This window comes from Clarias gariepinus, chromosome 10 (genome assembly GCF_024256425.1).
Source record: "Clarias gariepinus isolate MV-2021 ecotype Netherlands chromosome 10, CGAR_prim_01v2, whole genome shotgun sequence".
Classification (NCBI taxonomy): Eukaryota; Metazoa; Chordata; class Actinopteri; order Siluriformes; family Clariidae; genus Clarias; species Clarias gariepinus.
In genome coordinates, this window is record NC_071109.1 from 22,427,256 (window position 1) to 22,448,801 (window position 21,546).

Below are 21,546 nucleotides of genomic sequence, written 5' to 3' on the forward strand. Positions count from 1 at the left end.
CTGCATGTTTGAACGGAGCTAATAATAATAATAGTTACACAGAACACAAGCAGTATAAGGCTGGTATAAAGGTATAAGACTGTAGACTGTTTTAGGGGGTGAGAGGGGCAGTTTGTGTGACATACAGTGTTAAGGGCACTAACTGATGCCCCGTGTGTCAGAATTAAACCTATAACCCCTGAAGTGCCCCTCCCTGTAAACAGTCCAACCTCCAGAGCGGAGATGGGAGGAGAGGAGAGGAGAGGAAAACACACACACACACACACACGGCTCTACAGACTCTCACACACGGACACACACACACACACACAGCCGCGGTCGTCCACACTTCCGGTGAGTGCGAGCGCTGCTTGAGAAACTCCGCTGGTGGTTTGTTCACTTCCTGCTCGGGTCAGGACGCAGCGACAGCGCGGCTCATGTGGAGCTCAGAGCGGGACGCGTCGCCCTGACAGAGCGAACACCAGCTGGGGAAAGATGAAATGTTTCTCCCGGTACCTGCCTTACATCTTCCGACCCCCGAGCATCATCCTCTCCTCCACCTGCCACGCCGAAGGTATGTGTGTGTGTGTGTGCGCGCGCATGTTTGAAAATGTTCCCTACATGTTGCTGTTTATTTGCCTTAAGTTTTACAGTAAAGTCAGTACACGAGTCTTGTTATGCTCATGAAACAGTTTGACTAATTCATTAATTAATTAATATGATTCTGATCAAAATGTGATTTTGCAAGGTGACTCCTCATATCCTGGGATGGAAAACATGGTGTTGGTGCTAAAAAGTGTCTCACCCAGATGAAAGTAAATTTTCAGATAGGATCATATAACACTATTTTTCATAACAGTTAATGCTTCCTATCTGCTTCGTATTTTTTTTATATGCCTACATATTTATTTTTTTATCAGATAAAAAGAAACACATTCGCTAAAGACAATTTCATGCCATTTTTGTAGTGTCTGTAACTTTTTTGATTTCAAAGATTTCAAAGATCTTAATTGTCATTTAGGTGAAACTTGGCCAGTTTTAGATTTCACATGAAAAGACATAAATCTGAAAAAGTGTATCTATCTAGAACGCAAAATTGTTAAGATTTGAATCTGACATGGATTTGACATGGTTACGGACACTACAGACTTTTTGGGGAAAAATCCTTAGTTTTGCACACAATCTTACAGGTCATATGCTTCTCGAAGCTTACATCAATTTTAGTATCAATAATCATAAAAATATGAATAATTTGAATTTTAAATGATTATTTAAAGGGAGACAGTATAATGCTGAAAAATTGCAATAAACATTAATAAACATACTGTATGAAATCATCTCTCCAGGAAGTTGAACTTTAAAGTTTTAGGAAAGCAAAATCGGTCACTTCCATGTTGCATAAACTTCAGGAGTAGCTTCTTTGGCGCACATATTTTGTGTATTATATGCTATATATGATAAACAAATGCATTAGGTTTTAAAGTTGCTGTATTAGATTGAGTCAAAAATGATCCGCACTCCGGTTATATTAAAACGTCTCCTGCCAGCACTGTCTTATAGTGCCTTCAGTTCAAGGCTACTTTATCCCCGGTCACTGCTGTGCAGGTGTCAACATATAACATCGGTTCATCCGAGGGTGTACCTGGTGCCGTTATTTATTGTAGAATTTGTGTGAAGTGTAGAAAAAGGGTCTGCAAACAAAATTTGAACCGGAGGTTTCTTAAAGAGAATGATTAATGGTGACGAGACATGGATTCATTACTGCAAGCCTGAGAACCATTAAACTTTTACCTGTTCCCCTGAATGCAGCCCTACGAGGACAAAGATTCTGTTCTGGTGAAGAAGTGAAGACAGCAGTGCATTCATGGCTTGCCATTCAGCCTAAAGCATTTTTTAATGAGGCAATATGAAATCTTGCTGACAGATAAACAAAGTGTATTAAAAAGCAAGGAGCTTATGTCAAAAAAGATTAAGTTAAGTAAAATCAATACTACAGCCAGAGTGCGGGTACCTTTTGACTCACCCTCGTGGTAATGGAGCGAGAGCTCAGATTGTGGATTGTCAGTCAGGTATGTCTTATGAACAATATGTCCCTGTCCTCACCTAAAGCCATGAGCCGACCAAAAGACTAAGGTCGTGAGTATGAGCAGCGGAAATAAGCTTACTGCTCAGGCCTGCAGGGTTTAATCTTGCTGATGAGAATCAGATGGGAACGCTGTTCCTTTAAATTGAGAGGAACCAGATAGATGAGATTGTTTTGGGAACCTTAAAAGGAGCTGTATCAGGCACAAGTGACTGGTTGGAAATCCCAGGGCAGACCCAGAATCTGATGGAGAGATTACAGTATGTCTCACAGTTGGCCAGGAAATAATCTGGGGATTCCCAAGGAGCTACAGTCTGTGAGTGGGGATGGAGCAGCCAGCGTTGACCTTTTTAGCTCGTTTCAACCAAATCCTTAACCGGAGATGAATGAATGTATGAATGAACAGACTCAATGAATTGTCAGTACTTTTACCATAGTGCTATTGAATTCTAAATTCTGGTTGTTCAAAATATGTTGATTAGTTTAAAAAGTACTTCCGGCTGTAATTCAAATTACAAATCTATATTAAAGCTCTTATTCTAATCAACTATAGTTTCTATGGTAACATTGGATGCACAAGACCTTAAATGGCATACGCTTCATGTAATCAAAGCCTGAATATTAGTGTTCTAATGTATTAAAATAATTGTGAATGAAGACTTGAGTAGATATTGTTCATTTAAGGTTTATGCAAAGTGTGAGTACATTGTGATTACAGCATATAATAGAGGACAGTACTCCATAAAAGTATGACATGTAACACATTGTGACCAAATGCTGTAAATGTGACTAAACTAATTTGTCAGTATTATATTGCAATTATAGGAATTAATAAAACTATTGGTAAGGATACGTAGAGAAAGATATTCTGTTATGAGCATGGCCCAGTGTTTGATGAATAATTTTGTTTAGTTTTTCTGCTTTATAAGTACGTTTTCTTGGCATTCGTTACTGCTAGCCCCATGCAATCTGACGAATAATTGAGGAAGTTCAAAGTAAGAAGATAAAGCCATTATCACAGAATGCCTGCTTATGACCTCAGTATGAACAGGATGTTTAAACTGAATCCTGAGCCAGAAAGGGAGGAAATAATTATCCTGCATCTGTTTGGACATGCACGTGTACAGCTTGTGACTTTTGAGATGAGTACTTAGTAATGAATGCTCTCAGTTTTGCTGTGCTGTGTCCTGCAATTTAAAGTCAGATTCGCAATATCAGTTAGGCATTCAAGAAAAACTATAATCCAAGACTCGCAAAAAAAACGGAAAAACTGATGAATGGTTTTGATGATACTATGAATAGTATTAATTACTGAGCAATTTCTATATAACTGTAGAGGCTGTGAGAAAATTGTAACCTTAGTAAGCCGGCAACGAAATAACTTAACATTAGCCTGGTTGCAATGATAATGTTTAAATTGAGCTCACTGTTCCTCCATATTGCATGTATTTATTACACTTATAAAGTCTCAAAGTTGTTTCCATTCTGTTTCCTTTCCCACACTGACTTGTTATACAAACCATGTGACAGTGCGTACGTGCTTTGGGGGTGTGCAGTGTCTCAAACAAGATTCACTGGAGTTCTTAGTGAAGTAATGACACAAATAAAAGTTATGACAAAGTATCGTGCCTCATGTTGTACTTTTATGTATTAACAACTCAGTTATAACTTTATAATGAGAAAATAAACGAGTTATATAGTATGCTACTAAGTTGCCTTTCTTTCTTTCTTTCTGTCTGATCATTTTGGTTTGAGACATTGTCAAACAACCTGTGAGCCTGACTATAAAGACGTCAGATTGAAATGACTCAAATCGACTCTTACATCCAGCTGTTGGGTGTTTACTGGCCGGCACAGTGTTTTCATTGCTGCACTCCGTGGTAGGACGTTTATTGTGTTTTTTTTAATAGTACCCACACGCTTTGATTTTCCTCTGTTTGTTCCCCCCCCATGGTCTCACACTGAGCGAGTTTATTTGAGACGGAGAGAGACAGACCCTTGTAGTTCATACCTGAATCAGCCAACTGGTAACTGCCACTGTAAATCTGCAGCTTCTCAGTACATTTAGGGATGTTATTTTCCTTGAAACTTAATTATCCTGGTGGAAACTGCACAGCAATGCTAGCTTAATTTGATCTGGTCTGTCATCAGAAATATACTCAAGCTCTTCTCATCAGGGGACTAATAAACTTAAAGTATAGTTGACTCATGGTGTGTCAGTATGTTGTTTCACCAAACAGCATGGTAGGTGCTAGCAACATCGCGCGAGGTAAAATAATGAGCAAAAAAATATCAGAAAGTGCTGCCAATGCTGCCAAGGTTCAGGATGGTGTTGATGGGCAAACCTGGTGCTCGATGATGAGAATCTACAGATGGTTGTTAAATTAAAGGGCCCTACTATGCTATTTCAGACATCTAAATGGGTCTCCAGTATGAACATACAAACAAAAGAAAAAAACTTTTCCCATTTTTGTACTGGCCAAGAAACCCTCAGCTCCACCTTGTTTTCTAGCATTGCATGGCTCGCAGGTTGTCATTTAAATAGACACTGAAACAGTGAGTTCGGAAGAAGAGTGAAACGTTTGAGGTATGGAAAAAAAACTGCGTTATCTGAGGGGTATTTCAGCTGGAGGATTAACACACTAACATTGGAGAATGTCTGAGATCGATGGTAACTTTGGTAAAGAAATAATGAAATATTGCACAGTGCTGTAAAAAAGTATTTTTATCACATTTTTTGCTTATTTGTCACACTTAAATGATTGAAATCATCAAAAAAATTATATCACAAAAAAGATTTAATACAAATACAGTTTTTTAATATTGATTCTTGTTATTTACTAAGTGGTAAAAAACGGTACAAATCTGCCTGTTCCTATGTGAAAAAGTAATTGCCCCCTAAACCTACAGTAATAAATGGTTATGCCACCCTTGGAGGCAACAACTGCGATCAAACGTTCGCAAAAACTTGCAATAATTCTTTCACAACGCTGTGTAGGAATTTTGTCTTCTTTTCGTTTAAATTCAGGCAAGGGCAATTACCTTTTCACATAGAGCCAGAAAGGTTTGGACAACTTTTTTCCTTTATAAATGAAATCAGAATTTAAAAATGTGTTTTGTATTGTGCAATATTAGCATTTGTTAGATGATCTCAATCACTTAAGTGTGACAAATATGCATAAAAAAATATATCCGAAAAATACATTACTGTACCTTTAAAGGAAAAACAAACGAAACATGTTTTAAGTAAAGTGTTAGGACAACATTAGGAGCTTCAATGAACCTTAAGTAGATTCTATAAGCCTGTGGAGATAAATATCATTTTTCCAAATGATTTTTTTGTTAACTATTGTTTTGATAATGGTGGTGAAAAGTGCTGTCGAAACACAGTATTCCGTGATCTTCCATATGTGTACAGTTGGGTTAATATCAGGTGATTGTTAAGCCCATAGTAAATGATTTCCATTCACATCACATCATTCACTCTGCCCTCGGGATGGGGACATCGCCATCCTGGAAGAGACCGTTAGTCAGAATAGCTTTGTATTGATTTGCAGTGACTCTTCTCTCTAAAGAGACAAGTAAGACACAAACCTTTCCAAAACCATGCAGGGATTTACGTTTTGTTTTAATGCATCAACCTGTCTGAGGGACTGGATGACGAGCATGATGGACAGCGTTATGCATGGTCATCTGTCCAGTTTTAAAGGCGAACCGGAGCATGTCTGTCTTGCCATTCAGCTGGGTAATGAAGTGTTCTCTTGGTTTTTTGCACAGGAAGTGAATGAACTGTGTGAGGGGGAGCAGAATGGGGCAGCTGACCTAAATTAATATGCTACTGCAGTAACCTGGGCAAATAAAGCACAACAGTGTGGACTGAGAGCGCTGCCAGGGCTTCAAGGTTCAGGCTTACACTCACAGAAGGTTTTATAAATATAGTTTTTATGGTGGACACTGTGAGGTCTTAAAGTTGATATGTGTGTGTGTCCCTGTGTGCGCTCTGGTCAGTAACCTCAGAGGGTGGAAGTGTTTGTATTGTGACTGTGATTAAGGAGATTACGGAAAAATGACTTGTGTAATGATGATTTAGTGTGTATTCAGTCATGTTCTGTGTTTTTTGGTTGTTTTCAACTGCTGCAGACTAACTTTTAGTTTATAGTGTAAAGTTTTTACAGGGTCATGAGAATCATAAACGGACATGGTTGCATGTGACCCAAAGGATTAACTGGTTAAGGGTGCAGGATGCGAGATTTAGAAATTTTGTTCTCTCTGGTGGAAAACTACTATCACACTTCATTAGTTCGGTTGTGCTGCATGCTTCCTCCAGTGCACACATTTCAAATTCAAGACTGTGCCCTAAAGCACACAGTGCACACAAAATATTGTGCCTAGATTGAGTATTGATAAAACCGATTGTACAGTAACCTACTATGTAAAACTGTCGACTACATTTTGAAAAGCAGCCAGGCATTTAATAATCAGTCATTGATGATGACTAATTTAATAAATTGTATTACAGGAATACAATTACTTTATTATGACCATTGCACCAGATAAAAAGGCAAACCTCTCATAAAGAGATGTATTTTAGCTAACATCAGCTGGTAAGCTCTCTTTGCGGTTGCCTGACAGCAGCAATCTGTGAGTGTAGATATTTTACTAGGGTAGGATGACATGAATATTGACATGCCCCCAAACTAAATTAAATCAGACTTTATTTATGACATAAGCCACCATGTAGTGATTCTTTTTAGAATAACTCCACAATGTGCAGTAAAGAGCATTTATCAACACCCATCAGTGATCTAGTTTGTAGTCTAAGCTCGATTTGAGCAGATTTAGATATACACAAGTTTAACTTGACAGCTTGACAGCTGATGTGGTTCCTGTCACAGTGTGTCAAGGTGTATGCAAAGGAGTGAATATCATTAACTACAGGTTTTTCTAAAACACACAAAATATTTGTGGCATTATTCTGTGGTCCTTCAAGGTTTACTGTTGGCACTCTGGATTCTGTTAGGCAGCCCTCTGCTGGCGTCACCCAAACCCAGATTCTTGCATCAAATTACCAGATAGTGAAACATGATTCATCACACCAGAGAACACATTTCCACTGCTCCAGTGGCATGCGTTACACCAATCCAGCTTTTCACTTAGCAGTGTGGAGCTACTGAGACATTGAATACTATTTCATGACTTGTGTCAAAACAAACCAAACACTACTATGTTAACCTTACTGTGGTCCTCAGTACGACCCATTCTCCTGCCAGACTACCAGTTTGTTTTCGTGATGCCTCTTTTCCCGATCATGTTATTATGCCTCCTGCCCTCGCTTCCCTCTGTCCTGTCTTTTTCATTGTCTTTTTTTTGACAGTGGAGAGATCATGAATTTGTGCAAGACTTTCATAGCAATGGGTATGGCTGAAACACCTGAACTAACCTGAACTGTTATTATTTGGAGTGTCCACGTTGTTTTGGCCATGTAGACTATTTTAAAATTAAATTGCTGTCTGCGATGTCAATTTGAGCTGCACCTGTTTTTCTGTGGGATTGGACCAGATTACCTTGCATTTGGTGCCTGTGGGCATGGGTAAGCCTTAGGTGCCCATGATCCTGTTACCAGATTACTGGTTTATAATGAACACATTAATATTGATAATCAAAGGTGGCATGGTGGCATAGTGGTATCTCCAGGGTCAGGATTCAATCCCTGCGTAGGGTCTATGTGCATGGAGTTGCGTAGTGGGTTTCCTCCAGGTGCTCTGGTTTTCCAGTCCAAAGACATACAGATTAGGCTAATTGGAGTTTCCAAATTGCGCGAGTGTGTAGTTTGGTGTCAGCTGTTTAATTCTAATGGTTTGCTATAAAACAAGATTGTGGTGTTTAGCTCAATTTGGTTTTAAAGTCATAACCATTAAAAGCAATATTTTTTTTCTGTCTACTGTGTCTCTGCCACTGAAAGTCTTATAGATTGAGTGGGGCAGCGTAATTCCTGTAGGCCTCTATCAGTATGTTCAGGGTTTAGTTCTAGATAATTTGCAGCTAAGTAAGTTTTTAGCAAAAATTGATCTGCTTATATTTAATAATAAGCATTTTTTTATTACCAAATATATTTCAGTGAAATTTAAAACTAACATTGGTTGAGCAGCTGATATACTGTAGATTGTGGATCTCTCCTGGCCGTATGGACAGGTGCCACTGCTGCCCTTCTAGGCCTTCCTGCTCTATGTGTGTGTTAGTGTGGTGATAGGGGTTGGTAAGGCACTGACTAGTCTACAGACTACACCAATACAGAGGAGGAAATCCGCAGTACTGCTCCATGAGAGCAGACTCACACCAGGTCAGCTGACTCAGAAACACTCCAGAGGAGATGAGAGTAAGCGCGGCAGGGAGGCAACAAGGCTAGCTATATTTAATCTCATTCTAAATGCTTTAGTTTAAGAGACTCAGCAGCAGTGTTCAGAGATAAGGAGCTCCATTGTGTGTCCTGTGCAGCCAGGGAACACTCAGCTCTCAGAAGGGCTCTGCTGGACCAGTGACTGGAAGCAGCAAATGAATCAGCAAAATAACATGTGACACCTCTGTGCCTTCCCACGCACTTTTTAAAAATCTTTTGTAGTTTGTAAGATCTTTAGTCCTCCAGTAAGGTTATCAATAGTACAATATTTCTCTCTTGCTCTCAGGATCTTTGCTCTCACTTTTTTTTATAAGGATGTGCTGAATTTGTAGGAGAGCTTTATTGTGCCATTTTAAGTGCAAAAGGAAAATTGACTAACACACGACTCAGTGCACCGGTGTGTATCTATGAGCATTAGAGTGTGTGCCGTGATCTGTCTGAATGAGCAGCCTTTTGTCCCTGTTCTGCGCTAACAGTTCGAATTGTATTATACAATTACTCTGAATTATGCAACATGTTGTATAATACAATAACTTGAATTATATGAATAATATGATTGCCTTCATTTGGACGAAAAAGAGTTTTGATTCTTATACATTTTAAGCTTTAGATTATTGGGGCATTTAGATGAACTAAAAAAGGCATTTTAGAGCAAGACATTGTGTTTTGTATATGTTCCTTTACTGTTCCATGATGTGATAATGAAAAAAAAACTGATTAGAGTTTGAATTTCTTCTTCTAATTCCTCATCTTCAACTACAGTATCCTGGTTTATTTTGGAAATAGACTGTCCTAGCCATTGACCAAGAACCAGAAGATACTTTTATTTTTAATCAGGCAACCATTTTTGCTTTTTGTCTGTGGATGTGAAAACCAACTGGAATAAATGCCACCCATTCAGCGGTGCTCTGTCTTATGACTCAGCATTGTAAAGGGAAAAGACCTAAAATATGAACATCTAGCCGCAAGTAGTGGAGATTTTTGCACATTACTCAAAAATACACCTTTCCCTTTCATTTTCAGAATCAACAGAAAATGTCAGCCATTCTAACACTAGACTACTGGTTTGTTTTCGTGATGCCCCCGTTCCCGATCATGTTATTATGCCTTCTGCCCTCTCTTTGAACCAGAATTTATGGAAATGTTCATTTTTCTGTTGTTTTTAGGCTAAAGGTTCTACACAATTATTATGTTAATCATGATATTTTATAAAGAGAAATTGAGAATTGAGGACATTTAAGCACAACCTCACAAGCCTTAACTTGATCACATAAGGTCCAAAGTCATTTGTATTAGGTGTTGGATTAATGATAAGCTTATTTGTTTTTGTGCCAAACATATCTTCAGAGGGTTAGGGTTAGGTAAAAGCACACAAATCTTATACTTCCGTAAAAGTAGATATACTCTATACGTACCCTAGATAAAATCTTACTTAAGTATAGGTCCTCTATTTACAATTCTAATTGATAAAAAATGCCAAAGTACTTACCGTTATAAAAATTTTTTTATTTAAAAAAGTATTAAGCCTGTACTGAGCCTGCATTAGCTAACAGTAGCCTTAAGCCATATCAAAAGCTTTTCTCTCTCTCTCTCTCTCTCTCTCTTCCCAACTATGCATGTGCTGATTTGTCACTGTCTGAAACTATCTCCTCTTTTAAATTTAAATACCTGCTACGTGATTAAGCATTTTACATAAGATCATGCAAGTCATGCAATTATCCATAATAGTCAACAGGTGGCAGTCATATTACTGCCTTGCAACTTCACACCACTTAAGTAGAGTACGTAATGCAAAAATGTAATGAAGTAGAAAGTACATGTATTTGTTATAGGACATAGTTGGGTGCAAGTTGAAAAAGTATCCACTTATAAAACTACTCAAGTAAAGTACAGATATGTAAAATATGTACAGTACTTAGGTACAGTAATGATACAGCCAGTAATGAAATAAATGTACTTAAGTTATGTTCAAAAAAATATACCTTGGTCTTATTAGACCATAACACCAAATTTTGCCATATCATTTGGCTTGATTTAGGTTTCAAATATTTTTTTTTCTATGAGAAAGGTCTTCTGTTTTGCCCGGACAAATAATTTATGTCAATTGTAAGGAGCGACCAGTACTAAGTGACCTGGAATTTCTATAGATCCTTTAGTGTTTCTCTGACCTCTTTCGTCAGGGTTGTAGGAACTGGCTACACTTGGTAATCTTATTATGGTGCCTCATTTTTTTCCATAGCCTTCATGGTGCTCTGTGGGACATGTCATTTTTTGTATATGCTTTGGAAACATGGTTTTAACAGTTGGAAAACAAGTGGATAGCATGGTACTGAAGTTTATGGTATTTTTTCCCACTAAAAAACATTTCTATTTGTTTTTTTCCCCCAGGAATTTGGTCACCTTATCACATTATAATCCTTTGAATCCTTTGGGTGCTTTGGGTTGTGGTTTGGTGTGGTGTCTCATTTCATGGATCATCCCATCAGTGCTAGAAAATATTTGGATGTAAAAAGTTTGGAGGACAGGTTGCCAGCCTGCTGGGCCCCATGGATGTTGTGCTGTGGGGCATGGGGTGTTCTGGTACCTTTCCATCATGGCCACTATTGACTTTTTTCAGCAATTTGTGCTGCATTGACTTTTCTGTGGGATTGGACCAGACAGTCTGAGTTTTAGACTCTGCGGCGATGGGTGAGCCATGGGAGCCTATAATCCTAAAATTTATTTGCTGGTATATAATTCATAATCAATATTAATGTGGTAATGGTGTGTGGTGTTAGTATTAGATCTTATTGGTGTATATAACATTTTGAAAACAATGAAGTTTACAATGCAGAGTAATCCAGTTTAAAAGTTAATAGCTGGTTACCACATATTTCAGATAGTATTGATGATATTCAGCACCAAGGACAAGGACAGCTGTGTGGCCTTGTCTACACTCAGTAAGTCAAAGCTTCAGTGATATGCTGGGTGATAACCAAATATTAACCGACAAGGCAGCAGGGTCTATTTTGTTTTTATGTCTCATTTAAGCTCATTTTCTCTCTCTCTCTCTCTCTCTCTCTCTCTCTCTCTCTCTTTCTAGGTGAAATGAAGGACTAGAAAAACTAACTGCATATGGGAATACTGTTATGACCTCTGAGTCATGAAGTATTTATTATCTTCTCCTATTATGCACTATTATGCTGTCTGGAGGTGCACTGCCATTTTATTTGTTAGACATGTATACACAGCCAGCCTTTTTAAAAGCTCCATAGGTGATCAGTTGTCATGAGTACTTCTTTTATATGGTTTTGTACTTAAGATATTCTTGCACAAAAAAAAGAGGTTAGCTTGTTACCGGAGATTTATCTGACCCCCTCTGCAAATCGACTCTGTATTCACATCCAAATCTGTTCATGGTGCCTGACAGGCCTGCTTTTACCAGTTATGTTTAATGAGTGGAAATTAGAGAGACCAGCTTGTAATACCTATATAAAGACACATTACAGACTGTTTACATGCACACCAGTAGCACAAACCTATCCTATGTATGTCTTGTGCACTTTTTCTTATCACATCTGCCCTGTGAAAGCATTCATGACTTAGCTTTATTATAGAGTTGAACCAGAATTATGGCGCTATAGGCTACAGTATATTATAAAGAAGAAAAAGTAATAGCATGTAGAGGAGACAGAGGAGTAGGAAGAAGAAGAAGAACAGAAAACCAGCTTTAAATAAACACCAAAACTGTGAAGTGGAAACTCAGACAGTCGTGCTTGGATTGTAGAGTGATGGCCCATATAGCCAGACCACAGACAAAAGCCATACCAAGACAATAACACCTGTTTCACAATAGCCCTTCTCCACAGAGATGCTGCTTTCCTTTAAGAGTTTCAGTTTCTACATTTTTCTTCTGAGCTTTTTTTTTGCACACACACTTTTACAAGGGAATTCAGTGGTCATAGACTGACAGGTGGTTAAGTGTGACTGCAAATTCCGGGAATAGAAAAGTGATCACCGTATCATCCGGAGATCGTGAGCCAGCTCTCTAAGAGAACAAAATTGGCCTTGCTGTCTTTGTGGAAGGCATGGCATACTCTCTCTCTCTCTCTCTCTCTCTCTCTCTCTTTCTTCGGTCACAACGACACCATTGTGGGCATCTCTAAGCTCCTCTGACTGTCTTACGCCACCATGTAATGCAGTTGAACAAATACAGTTGGATGGCTTGACTCTCTCTTTGCTTGGTATCCGTTGTATGATAAGGCAGAGTTCTGAAATTGTGTTGTAATCCTGAGACTGGTTCCTCTCAAAGTATCTTCCTGTTGTCTCATCTCAGGGTCTCTTCTGGCTTGCTCATAATTGATATCTTGTTTGATTTCTGTAAAGCTGCTCTGGGACAGTTCTCAATGTTAATTTAATGGAATTAACTGAGGGAACCAAAACTAAATTAGGGAGAGAAGGGGAGTCGTTGAAGAATTCTGATGAAATCCAGGACTCTTGTTAAACAGACCCCAATTATTCCTAATTAATTTTCCTGTGACTTGCCAACACCTTGATTCAGACAGTTAGCTCTGTGAAGTGTGAACAGGACTGTTAGGAAGGAGATACTGGTCATTTAAAGACAAATTTCTTGAAATAAGCAGTTACAGAAAGTAATGCGTGTTGTGTTTAAGGGGCAGCAGGGCTAGCCAGTGCCACCCTAGTAGGCCAACCCAGTAGGACATTGTTCTTACAACAGAACTTTCTCATGTTAAAAATGTTTTAGCTCAGTTCCAACAGTAAGAATGTAAGGTTGTGTATGAACAAGCTATTTTCTGGCCTCTGTGTGATGTTGGATTTTTCCATTCATTATTAGGTAATAATATTGAATTCATCATGCTAGTGCACTTTATAAGATGTAGCCTAGTGCTTAGGTCTTTTTTGTGTAATGTTTAGCAGGGTGCCTTTTATGTTTGAAGGGGAGTCTACTCTAGCCATTTTCTATGGATGTCTGTTTTTAAAGCCACTGGATCTAATACTCTGAGAAAGCAGTGTAATATGTATATATATGTTGTTGTTGTTGTTTTTAATCTGAAATGCTGATCCTTATAATGTACGGAGTATGAATAATCCAAAGCTCAAAGATTACTGGGTATAACAAACTGTTTTGTTGGGTTTCTAAACAGTTTAATCAGTTTGAGGTGAATTGTTTCAAGAAAAGTCTGTATGGAACAACAGAGGAAAATACTTTTTTAGTAGTTATATTTTTTATTATACTTTACTCAGAATACCATATTATCATAAACAATTTATTCCGAAAAGAGACGCGTTCTTAAAAATATTAGCATGTGAATGTTGCTGAGAGAGAGTTGACTTGGACGTCACCCTCTGTGTGTTTCCAGGAAACTCTAAGAGCTAGCCAACACAGCCGGAACTCTGACGCTGTGTGTGTGTGTGTGTGTGTGTGTGGTTGGGGGGTGAATGGATGGCATAATCGACACTAACGAAAGGATGCTCGGGTTAGTTGGTGTGCGTAATATTAGACATGTATGCAAGTGCTCGAGTAAGTGTTTATCAGCATCATATGTTGTGTAAGATTCTATTAGCATTGATATCATGCTGAGAACTGAGTGCTTGCTTGTGTGTTGCATCTTGTGTAGCCTTTGAACAAACTCTTAAAACCTAGCCTCAGCTTTTGCAAACAGCTTCTCTTCAATCGGTTCTGAAATGTAAAAAAAAAAAAAAAAACTGTCTGAACGGTCATAAATCCGGTTTATTTTTCCAGGACATCCATGGTTCTGTATTGTCTGGACTTCAGCCATCCCACTCAGACACACATGGCTGAACTGAGAGCTTAAATGACATTGTACATTTGTGTTCTGTGCAGCAGAGGCCTGCGCAGCGTCATTGTGTTTCTCCAGAGCTTTGATCAATAGCGCGTCCCTGTTAATAGCAGCTCCAGTGTAAACCCAGTGTCTGCTGCACTCTACATTATACAACACTGTACAGATGTACAGGGGGAGTGATGAGGGAGGCATGTGTGATGCACCATGACAAGGATGAGGTTGAGTCAAACAGGCTGTTAGAAACAGAGGAGTGTGTGTGTGTGTGTGTACGTGAGAGAGAGAGGCATGACTAGCGTGTAATGTAGGGAATTGCTGACTCAGTGGGAAGGCCTGAGCTCTGAGAGCTTCTATTTACATCTCCCTAAGGACTTAGCTCAAGGACATCACTTGTTAAATGATGTTTTAGCGTGTGACTGTGTGTGTGCGTGTGTGTGTGTGTGTGAGGAGGGACCAATTCTTCACACATGGATAGCAATATCTGACAGGTTTGACCTCATGGGGATATTAGGCTTCATTCTTATAAAGCGAACCATATAAAAACTGCTGCTTTTATTTTAAAAATAGAAAAGAGTCAAAATGTTTCCTGTCATTTACTAAGGTTAAGGTTAGGTTTAGATTTAGATTTAGATGTTGGCGCAGCATCAGTTAACTGTATAGTAAAGCAAATGTGTGTGTGTGTGGTTTCCTGACTTCCTATCTATCTCTATCTCTTCCCACAGTGTTTAATAAACATATGTAATGTGTTTTGTGTGTGTGTGTGTGTATGCATGTCTATGTGTGTGTGAGAGAGAATGATCTTTCATTTCAGAATGTTCCTGTTCATTATCCTATGACGTTCATTACATAACGTCCTGTTCACACACACGATCATAAACAAAGATATAATGTGCCGCTGTCCCCTGCAGCTGTGGCCTCTGACACAGCTGACGTACGACATGTGGGAAATACAAAAGTACACTCCGAACTTTCACTCTGGAAATACAGCGCTGTGAAAAAGTACTTCTTTTGGCATATTTTTCACACATAAAATGAGATCATCAAACAAATTTACATATTCCACAAAGATAAATAGAAAATGCATTTTTTTAATGATTTCATTTATTAAGGGGAGAAAAGCTGTCCAAATCCAACTGTCCCTGTGAAAAAGTAATTACCCTTCCCCTACCCACCCGGATTAGTGCCAGTAATGTAGAATCAGGACATTTCTAAAATAGAACCTCTTTCACAAAGACAAGCATGTTAAAAGATCTCTCATTATGCTGTGATTCAAAGAAATTCAAGAAAAGATGAGAAACAAATATTTTGTTCACTGCACTGTACAAATAGGTGATGAATTAAATGAAGAAAGTGGTATGGGACAGTCCTTTTGCCATCTTAAAGGGAAACATTAATGCAAAACAGTACAATAAGTTATTATGACTAATCACCTTTATATTATAATGACTTATTTTTATCCTGATCCTCATGAATGATGTCTTTCTGGACCTGTGGACTGTATGAAAGTGATGTTAATGCAGTGTAATGCTATTCTCTAAGAGATTTTGGACTTTTAGTATCTATACCAACATGCATTGAAGCTTTTCTTCTAACTCCTCATCAGCCATTACCTTACTGTAATACTGTGTGCAAATGCAATAATGAGGATGTAGTGCCCTCTAGAGGTTCATCTTGTCATTGATCTTTTTTGCTTAGTGCTTCTTTAAGCCAGCAGATGGTAGTGTTAGGTAAGCTCTTCAGGCAGGTAAGGCTTTATAAGGACTATTGATTGGATCCAGAAATATGTAATATTTGGGTGGATGTGGTTTGAGATCATTCTAGCTGTTTTACTGTAAGCAATATAATATCCAGCCAGCATCAATCATGGGGTCAGAGGCTGACACTGATGATGAGCTAGAGGACATATAGACAAGGTATTAGAAACATATGAGCTATAATCTACTAAACTGTAACCCAAGAACCAACAAGGTGGATGTGTCTGATAAGTGGCCTGCTTTTAAAAAACACTGTTGCATCTCATACACTTCTCCCAACAGCACACACACACACACACACACACACACATATTATCTTAGTGTCATTGTTGTGCCGAGATCCTACTGAGCTGCATTTTTACTATTTGATTTTGTCCAGGTGCGGAAGGTGAAGCGGAGCTGCTAAATTGTTCAAGGCAACACTAATGGTCTATACTTTACAAAATAGCCAGCTAATGTACAAACAGAATACAGTATGTACAGGGTGGGCGACTTCCTTCAGAAGATTGTGGATTCCAACCCTGGCTGTTTGAGGAAACTGTTCGACACCACCAGTGCATAGGTTTAAATTTAAAGATTAGCCTCCATTTTTTATATAATAAAGTGTATGTACAATTTTTAACTTATAGTTACTGTTCACCCACCCCATATATCCAAACACTAAATCTATTTTTCATGTGTAATTACTATAAAATATACAATCCATTATTTATTATTCATTATTTTAATTGAATGTGTAAGTCGGCAGCACAGTGGCGTAGTGGTTAGCCCTGTCACCTCATACCTCCAGGGTTGGGGGTTTGAAGATTGACTTTAATCTGTGTGTATGTATGTGGGGGTGGGGGGAGGGGGTGTTGCCCTGTTCTTGGTGTTGGTTTCCTCCAGCTTCTTACTCTAGAGATGTGTTGTAAGCTAACTGTTCATAGTGGAGTGTGCTCCCAAGACCCAACACTGGATGGATGGAACATGTTAGTCGATTTTTAATGACAGGGTGATAACCACATGAAGTTGATCATTTTCCATTGGGACCACATGCCAAAGCGCTTCATTTATATTATATTTAAATGACTTGCTCACCATTTATATTTACATTTCATGTTTAGGAACATCCGCAAGACAGGTTCTTTCCTGTTCTCAATTATATTATGGAGAAAATAATTGACCAGCCTCTATGTATCTCTTTTGTGACGTCCATAAGACATAAAGATGCCATTTGTGACCATTGCAGAGAAATGTGAATTTTTTATATATAAAAATATGTGGTGCAAAAAAGTCCTTATGACCGAGCTGTTACTACGGAAACAGTGTATATCGTATTAGAAAGTGCCTGCACTACTAAATCAATACCTTTTCCATCAAAATTCAGCACTGCTGTTGTGCAGTAGCAAATGAACAGATTATCCTACATTTCAAAAAAAAAAATTGTTAAAATTAAAACACATGATGCCACAAACAATATCTCTTCAGTCTCATGTTTCGTCTTACTTTTACGCTCCTTGTGACACCCCAAACACGCTTCTTTGCAGGATTTCCCAGTCAGATGTATTCCTCTCGATAGGACAGCACTGTGTCTCTGGCTACAACATGATGAACACCATATGGCACAGACCACTCGTGTCCGTCACTCATGCTCACTGTAGCGTGGGGTTCTTCTTCACACCCCAACACCAATATTTCTCTCACACACTGCTGCTACATATGCCCATCTTTTTGCGAGATCAAGGCCAAGTGATCGTGGATCATTTCGTCAGTATTTTAGGTTGCATGCTTGCATTGTATTGCATCTGTAAGGAGTTAGATGATTGCCGTATTACTGTACTGATCTGAAATCAGCCAAATCAAAAGAAAAGTTGCAGTAAAATTGAGCTTTTATGTCTCAGAGATAGTATTCTACTCATCTTAGAAACATTACATAGCTTAAACAGCCCCTGGGCTTCAGGCGGTTGGGGTTTAATGAAAGTAAAAGAAATTTGGTAAGACAGGGCGAGAAATCAAGAAAACCAGAGCGGATGGTCAGAGCCAGGTCATCTGTCGACAGCTTGGCTACCTCCCTGTGATCTCCGGTGGCAGCTGCTCAGCCAAATGAGATTGTCCTGCAGATTACAGGGTGTGTGTCGGGGGCAGGAGAGATTGGGATGAGCAGAGGAAAAAATGCATAGTATTATGGTAATGCTCATAGACGGCTTGCTAGAACATGGCTTGTAGGCATACACTCTGTTTTCTACATCTGCCTCCACTCTGTTGAAATATTCATCATCAGACTTGAGCTATTCGGCTGAAACCCAGACAGGCTCCTGCTTTTTTGACTGCCAGTGTGAAGAAGCTTTTTTTTTTTTTTTTTTTTTAAGGTTTAGCAGTCGACAGACAGAAAAAAAAACGGGATATGGAGAGGCAAAATAGCAATCAGCAATGGCTGTGATTACAGATAATAGCTACAGGAGACTATGTACAATTAAGAAATTACAGTAATGGAGGAAATTTAGACAGCGGGTGAAAAAAAAACACTCCAGAAGTGACAGCTCGTCTCCTGTCTCCACATTCATTTTATCAGTTTTTTTGAAATTATTAAATGTATAATCATGCATTATCATTTCACTGGTATGATGGAGAATCCATTCAGAATCTGTAATTTGAATAATTACTGAGCCAAAACCCTGTTTCTATGCATTGCGCTTAAGAAATCTTATGGAAAGTCGCAGGAACCTAGTCCTTATTTATCATCATCATATCATAATATACCTTTTAAAAATCATATTTACAGTGATGTTAGCCGTGCTACCCATGATAGCACATTCCCACTTCAAATAATCAAATAAACAAGTAATTCCAGTGCTAATTTTAAATGTCTAGGCCGTTAACCTCGTTGTTGGAAAGGATGTTCGGATCTGTTTGAAGTGCATCGGGATGGATATGAGAGAAATTATGATGTTTATGATTTTTAATGATCCAATTATACAGACAGCGTTTGTGCTGCATAGCAATGTTGCACCACCAGCAGTTTCCTAGCAACCAGTGTGATGGTAAAGTATTTTCTCCCAGAGCCGTGCCAGAACTGAGATACTCAGAGTTGAGGGGGAAGCTCGTCTACAAAACACTGAATGGAAACCTTTTTTGTGCTACGTACTTTGCGTTTGTATTTGAGCGTTTTGTGTGTGTGTGTGTGTGTGTGTGTGTGTGTGTGTGTGGTAATATGCATGCCCATGTGTGAACGCATAAATTTGTATATGCTGGATATTTGCACATGACATGAGCAACATGCAGGCTTATGATTTAAAAATGGTGCTGCATTGATGGGCTGTCATCATGCAGTATGCATCCATGTATTAAACTGATAAAGTGTAAATGTCAAGAGGAACAGAGAGATGGAGTGACTTGATCACTGCTGTAAATGGAATGGTATTACGTATAAACTCGTCTGCTCTTTAGGCTCGCCTTAATGCATGCGACCAAAAAAAAAAAAAAACATACACACCCATCTAAGTCTACTACTGCGCTTTCTATTTTTCTTCCTCCACTCTCATCCATCTAGCTTTTATTTTATGTCCTTTTAGTCGTAGGTTACATTACTGATAATGTAAGTTGGTGTTATACTGTGAGTTTTGACAGTTTATTATAAAATACAAATCAAACCTGGACTTAAGATTTACCAGAGAAAAAACTACCGTTATCTCTCTATATAATCCACTGCTACATTAATGCACTTATCTCAGTATTTTACTAATGCTTGGATACCATCAAGGTAGAAAGTTTTCTCAGTACACTGGAGTCATGACTGGATTGCCGATTGCTTCATGTCTGAAACGCTGGCCTCCCTGGAACTCCTTTAATGGAGTTCCAAACATGAGGAACAGTTCCCACAGACATATGCGTCTCTTCTGCAAGCTGGCAACAAGTTATCTGTCAGTTTTTCCAGGATCAGGACCAGGACGCTTGATGTTCATAGGAACAAATGCAGTGGGCTCCAAGCAACTCACCAACCCACCAAGTAAGGCTGGGCCAGGATCGTCATCCATGGATGTACCGCCTTCTGTATAACATTTTCACCATTCAAATGTGTTACTGAGACTAAGAGTCTCATCACAGTATTCATGGTGTCTGGAAACACCTCGAGCACATAAAATTCCTCACCTGTAAAGAGATTTTGTTTCAGCAAATGTAAGTCTTGCAGATGGCCTGCTGTGCAAATCCTATTACTGTGAACGCTTAAAGACAGCCCTGTCTGGCAGAACTGTACAAACAAACGACTATTCGAAAGCTTGTGTTCTAGTTACTGGTAATAATCATCCCACACAAACACTTAACCTTCAACCATTAACAGACTGGAGAAAAAAAACGTGCTCATTTTACCAGAACATCCCGTTCATTCAGAACAAAATCATTAATGAAGTATCGATAGACCATGCCATGGCTTCTGTCGATTAGTGAACAGTACATTTGCTAGTCTATAATGTCTGACTTTGGAGGCCGCATGCACCCGAAGGCAGGTATTGAGACGCGCCCTTAGGTCAGGCTATTACTAAATATCAATAAAAGAAATTGGCCATGACGTAAATATCATGATGGTATAATCGTTGCCCGTGTTGTATTGTGCTGCTGTGATGCACATCATCAGTCAGCGAGTGAGCACATAGGAGTTTGGATGTAAATGAAAATGATGAAGAAAAAACTGTATAGCTTTTTTTTTTATCTCATCGGATGTCCAAGCGGTAGAAAAAATGAAACATTAAGACGTATGACATTGGAAATATGAAATTGGAATAAGACATTATTTTTCGGGAAAGATGAACAAAATGCTTTTATTTAACAGCATGAGTCTGTGAAGTGACGAGTGCTGAAGACCATGCCTAGGAAGGTTGTAATTAGCGCGGTACCTCTGATCTTGATCTGTCGCTCCTGCTTAATTTCCGATTCTTTTCTAATTACACTGCACACGTATATAAATAAATCTTTATTCACACTTATTACATTTCTATTTCAGTCATGGTCTTTTTATCTATTGTTATCTATCCTGGCCCTCCCTGCATCTTTTCATAGTCAGGCGGACAAGATACCAATCCACCCTGTTGATCATTATAAAATGCCAGGTGGGATTTATCATCAGCTGTAGCTTCCCCCCTTTCCTGACAGAAAATTATTGATTTTTGCCACCCTGTTTAAATAATGATAAAGGTTGAGGCAGGCTGAAGAAAAGGGTCAGGTTTTGTTGTGTTCGAAAGAGAATCTGCAGAACATTGGAAAGAAGGCTTTTGTTTAACAAAGATTCTACCTTGTTTAATTGTTCATTGTTTAAATAAAAAAGAGATTGTACAACTAATACAGTTTACACACAAATTAAGCCGGCAACATGACTTAGAAATTACTAATTTAAGAGTTTTCTAATGCAGAGAATAGAGAAAAAACAGATTTTCTTTTGCAAATTTGCATAACAGAGAAAACAACCCTGTGTGTTACTTATTGACTCTTTTTTACTTGTTTTCATTCATATTCACACACTCCTTCACACTTTGGGCATGTTAAGAGTGTGCAATCCAT

The 21,546-nt window shown here is 38.6% G+C and overlaps 1 protein-coding gene across 1 annotated transcript in view; it reads left to right on the forward strand.

Annotated features, from left to right (window-relative positions):
- Nucleotides 1–271: 271 nt before the first annotated feature.
- The window catches only part of LOC128531719 (serine/threonine-protein phosphatase 2A 55 kDa regulatory subunit B beta isoform-like), a 52,064-nt gene continuing 30,789 nt past the window's right edge, over nt 272–21,546 (forward strand). Inside the window, exon 1 of the mRNA XM_053505823.1 lies at nt 272–553. Coding sequence (XP_053361798.1) covers nt 475–553 — 79 coding nt within the window. The 5' untranslated portion in view covers nt 272–474. The remainder of the gene's footprint in view (nt 554–21,546) is intronic.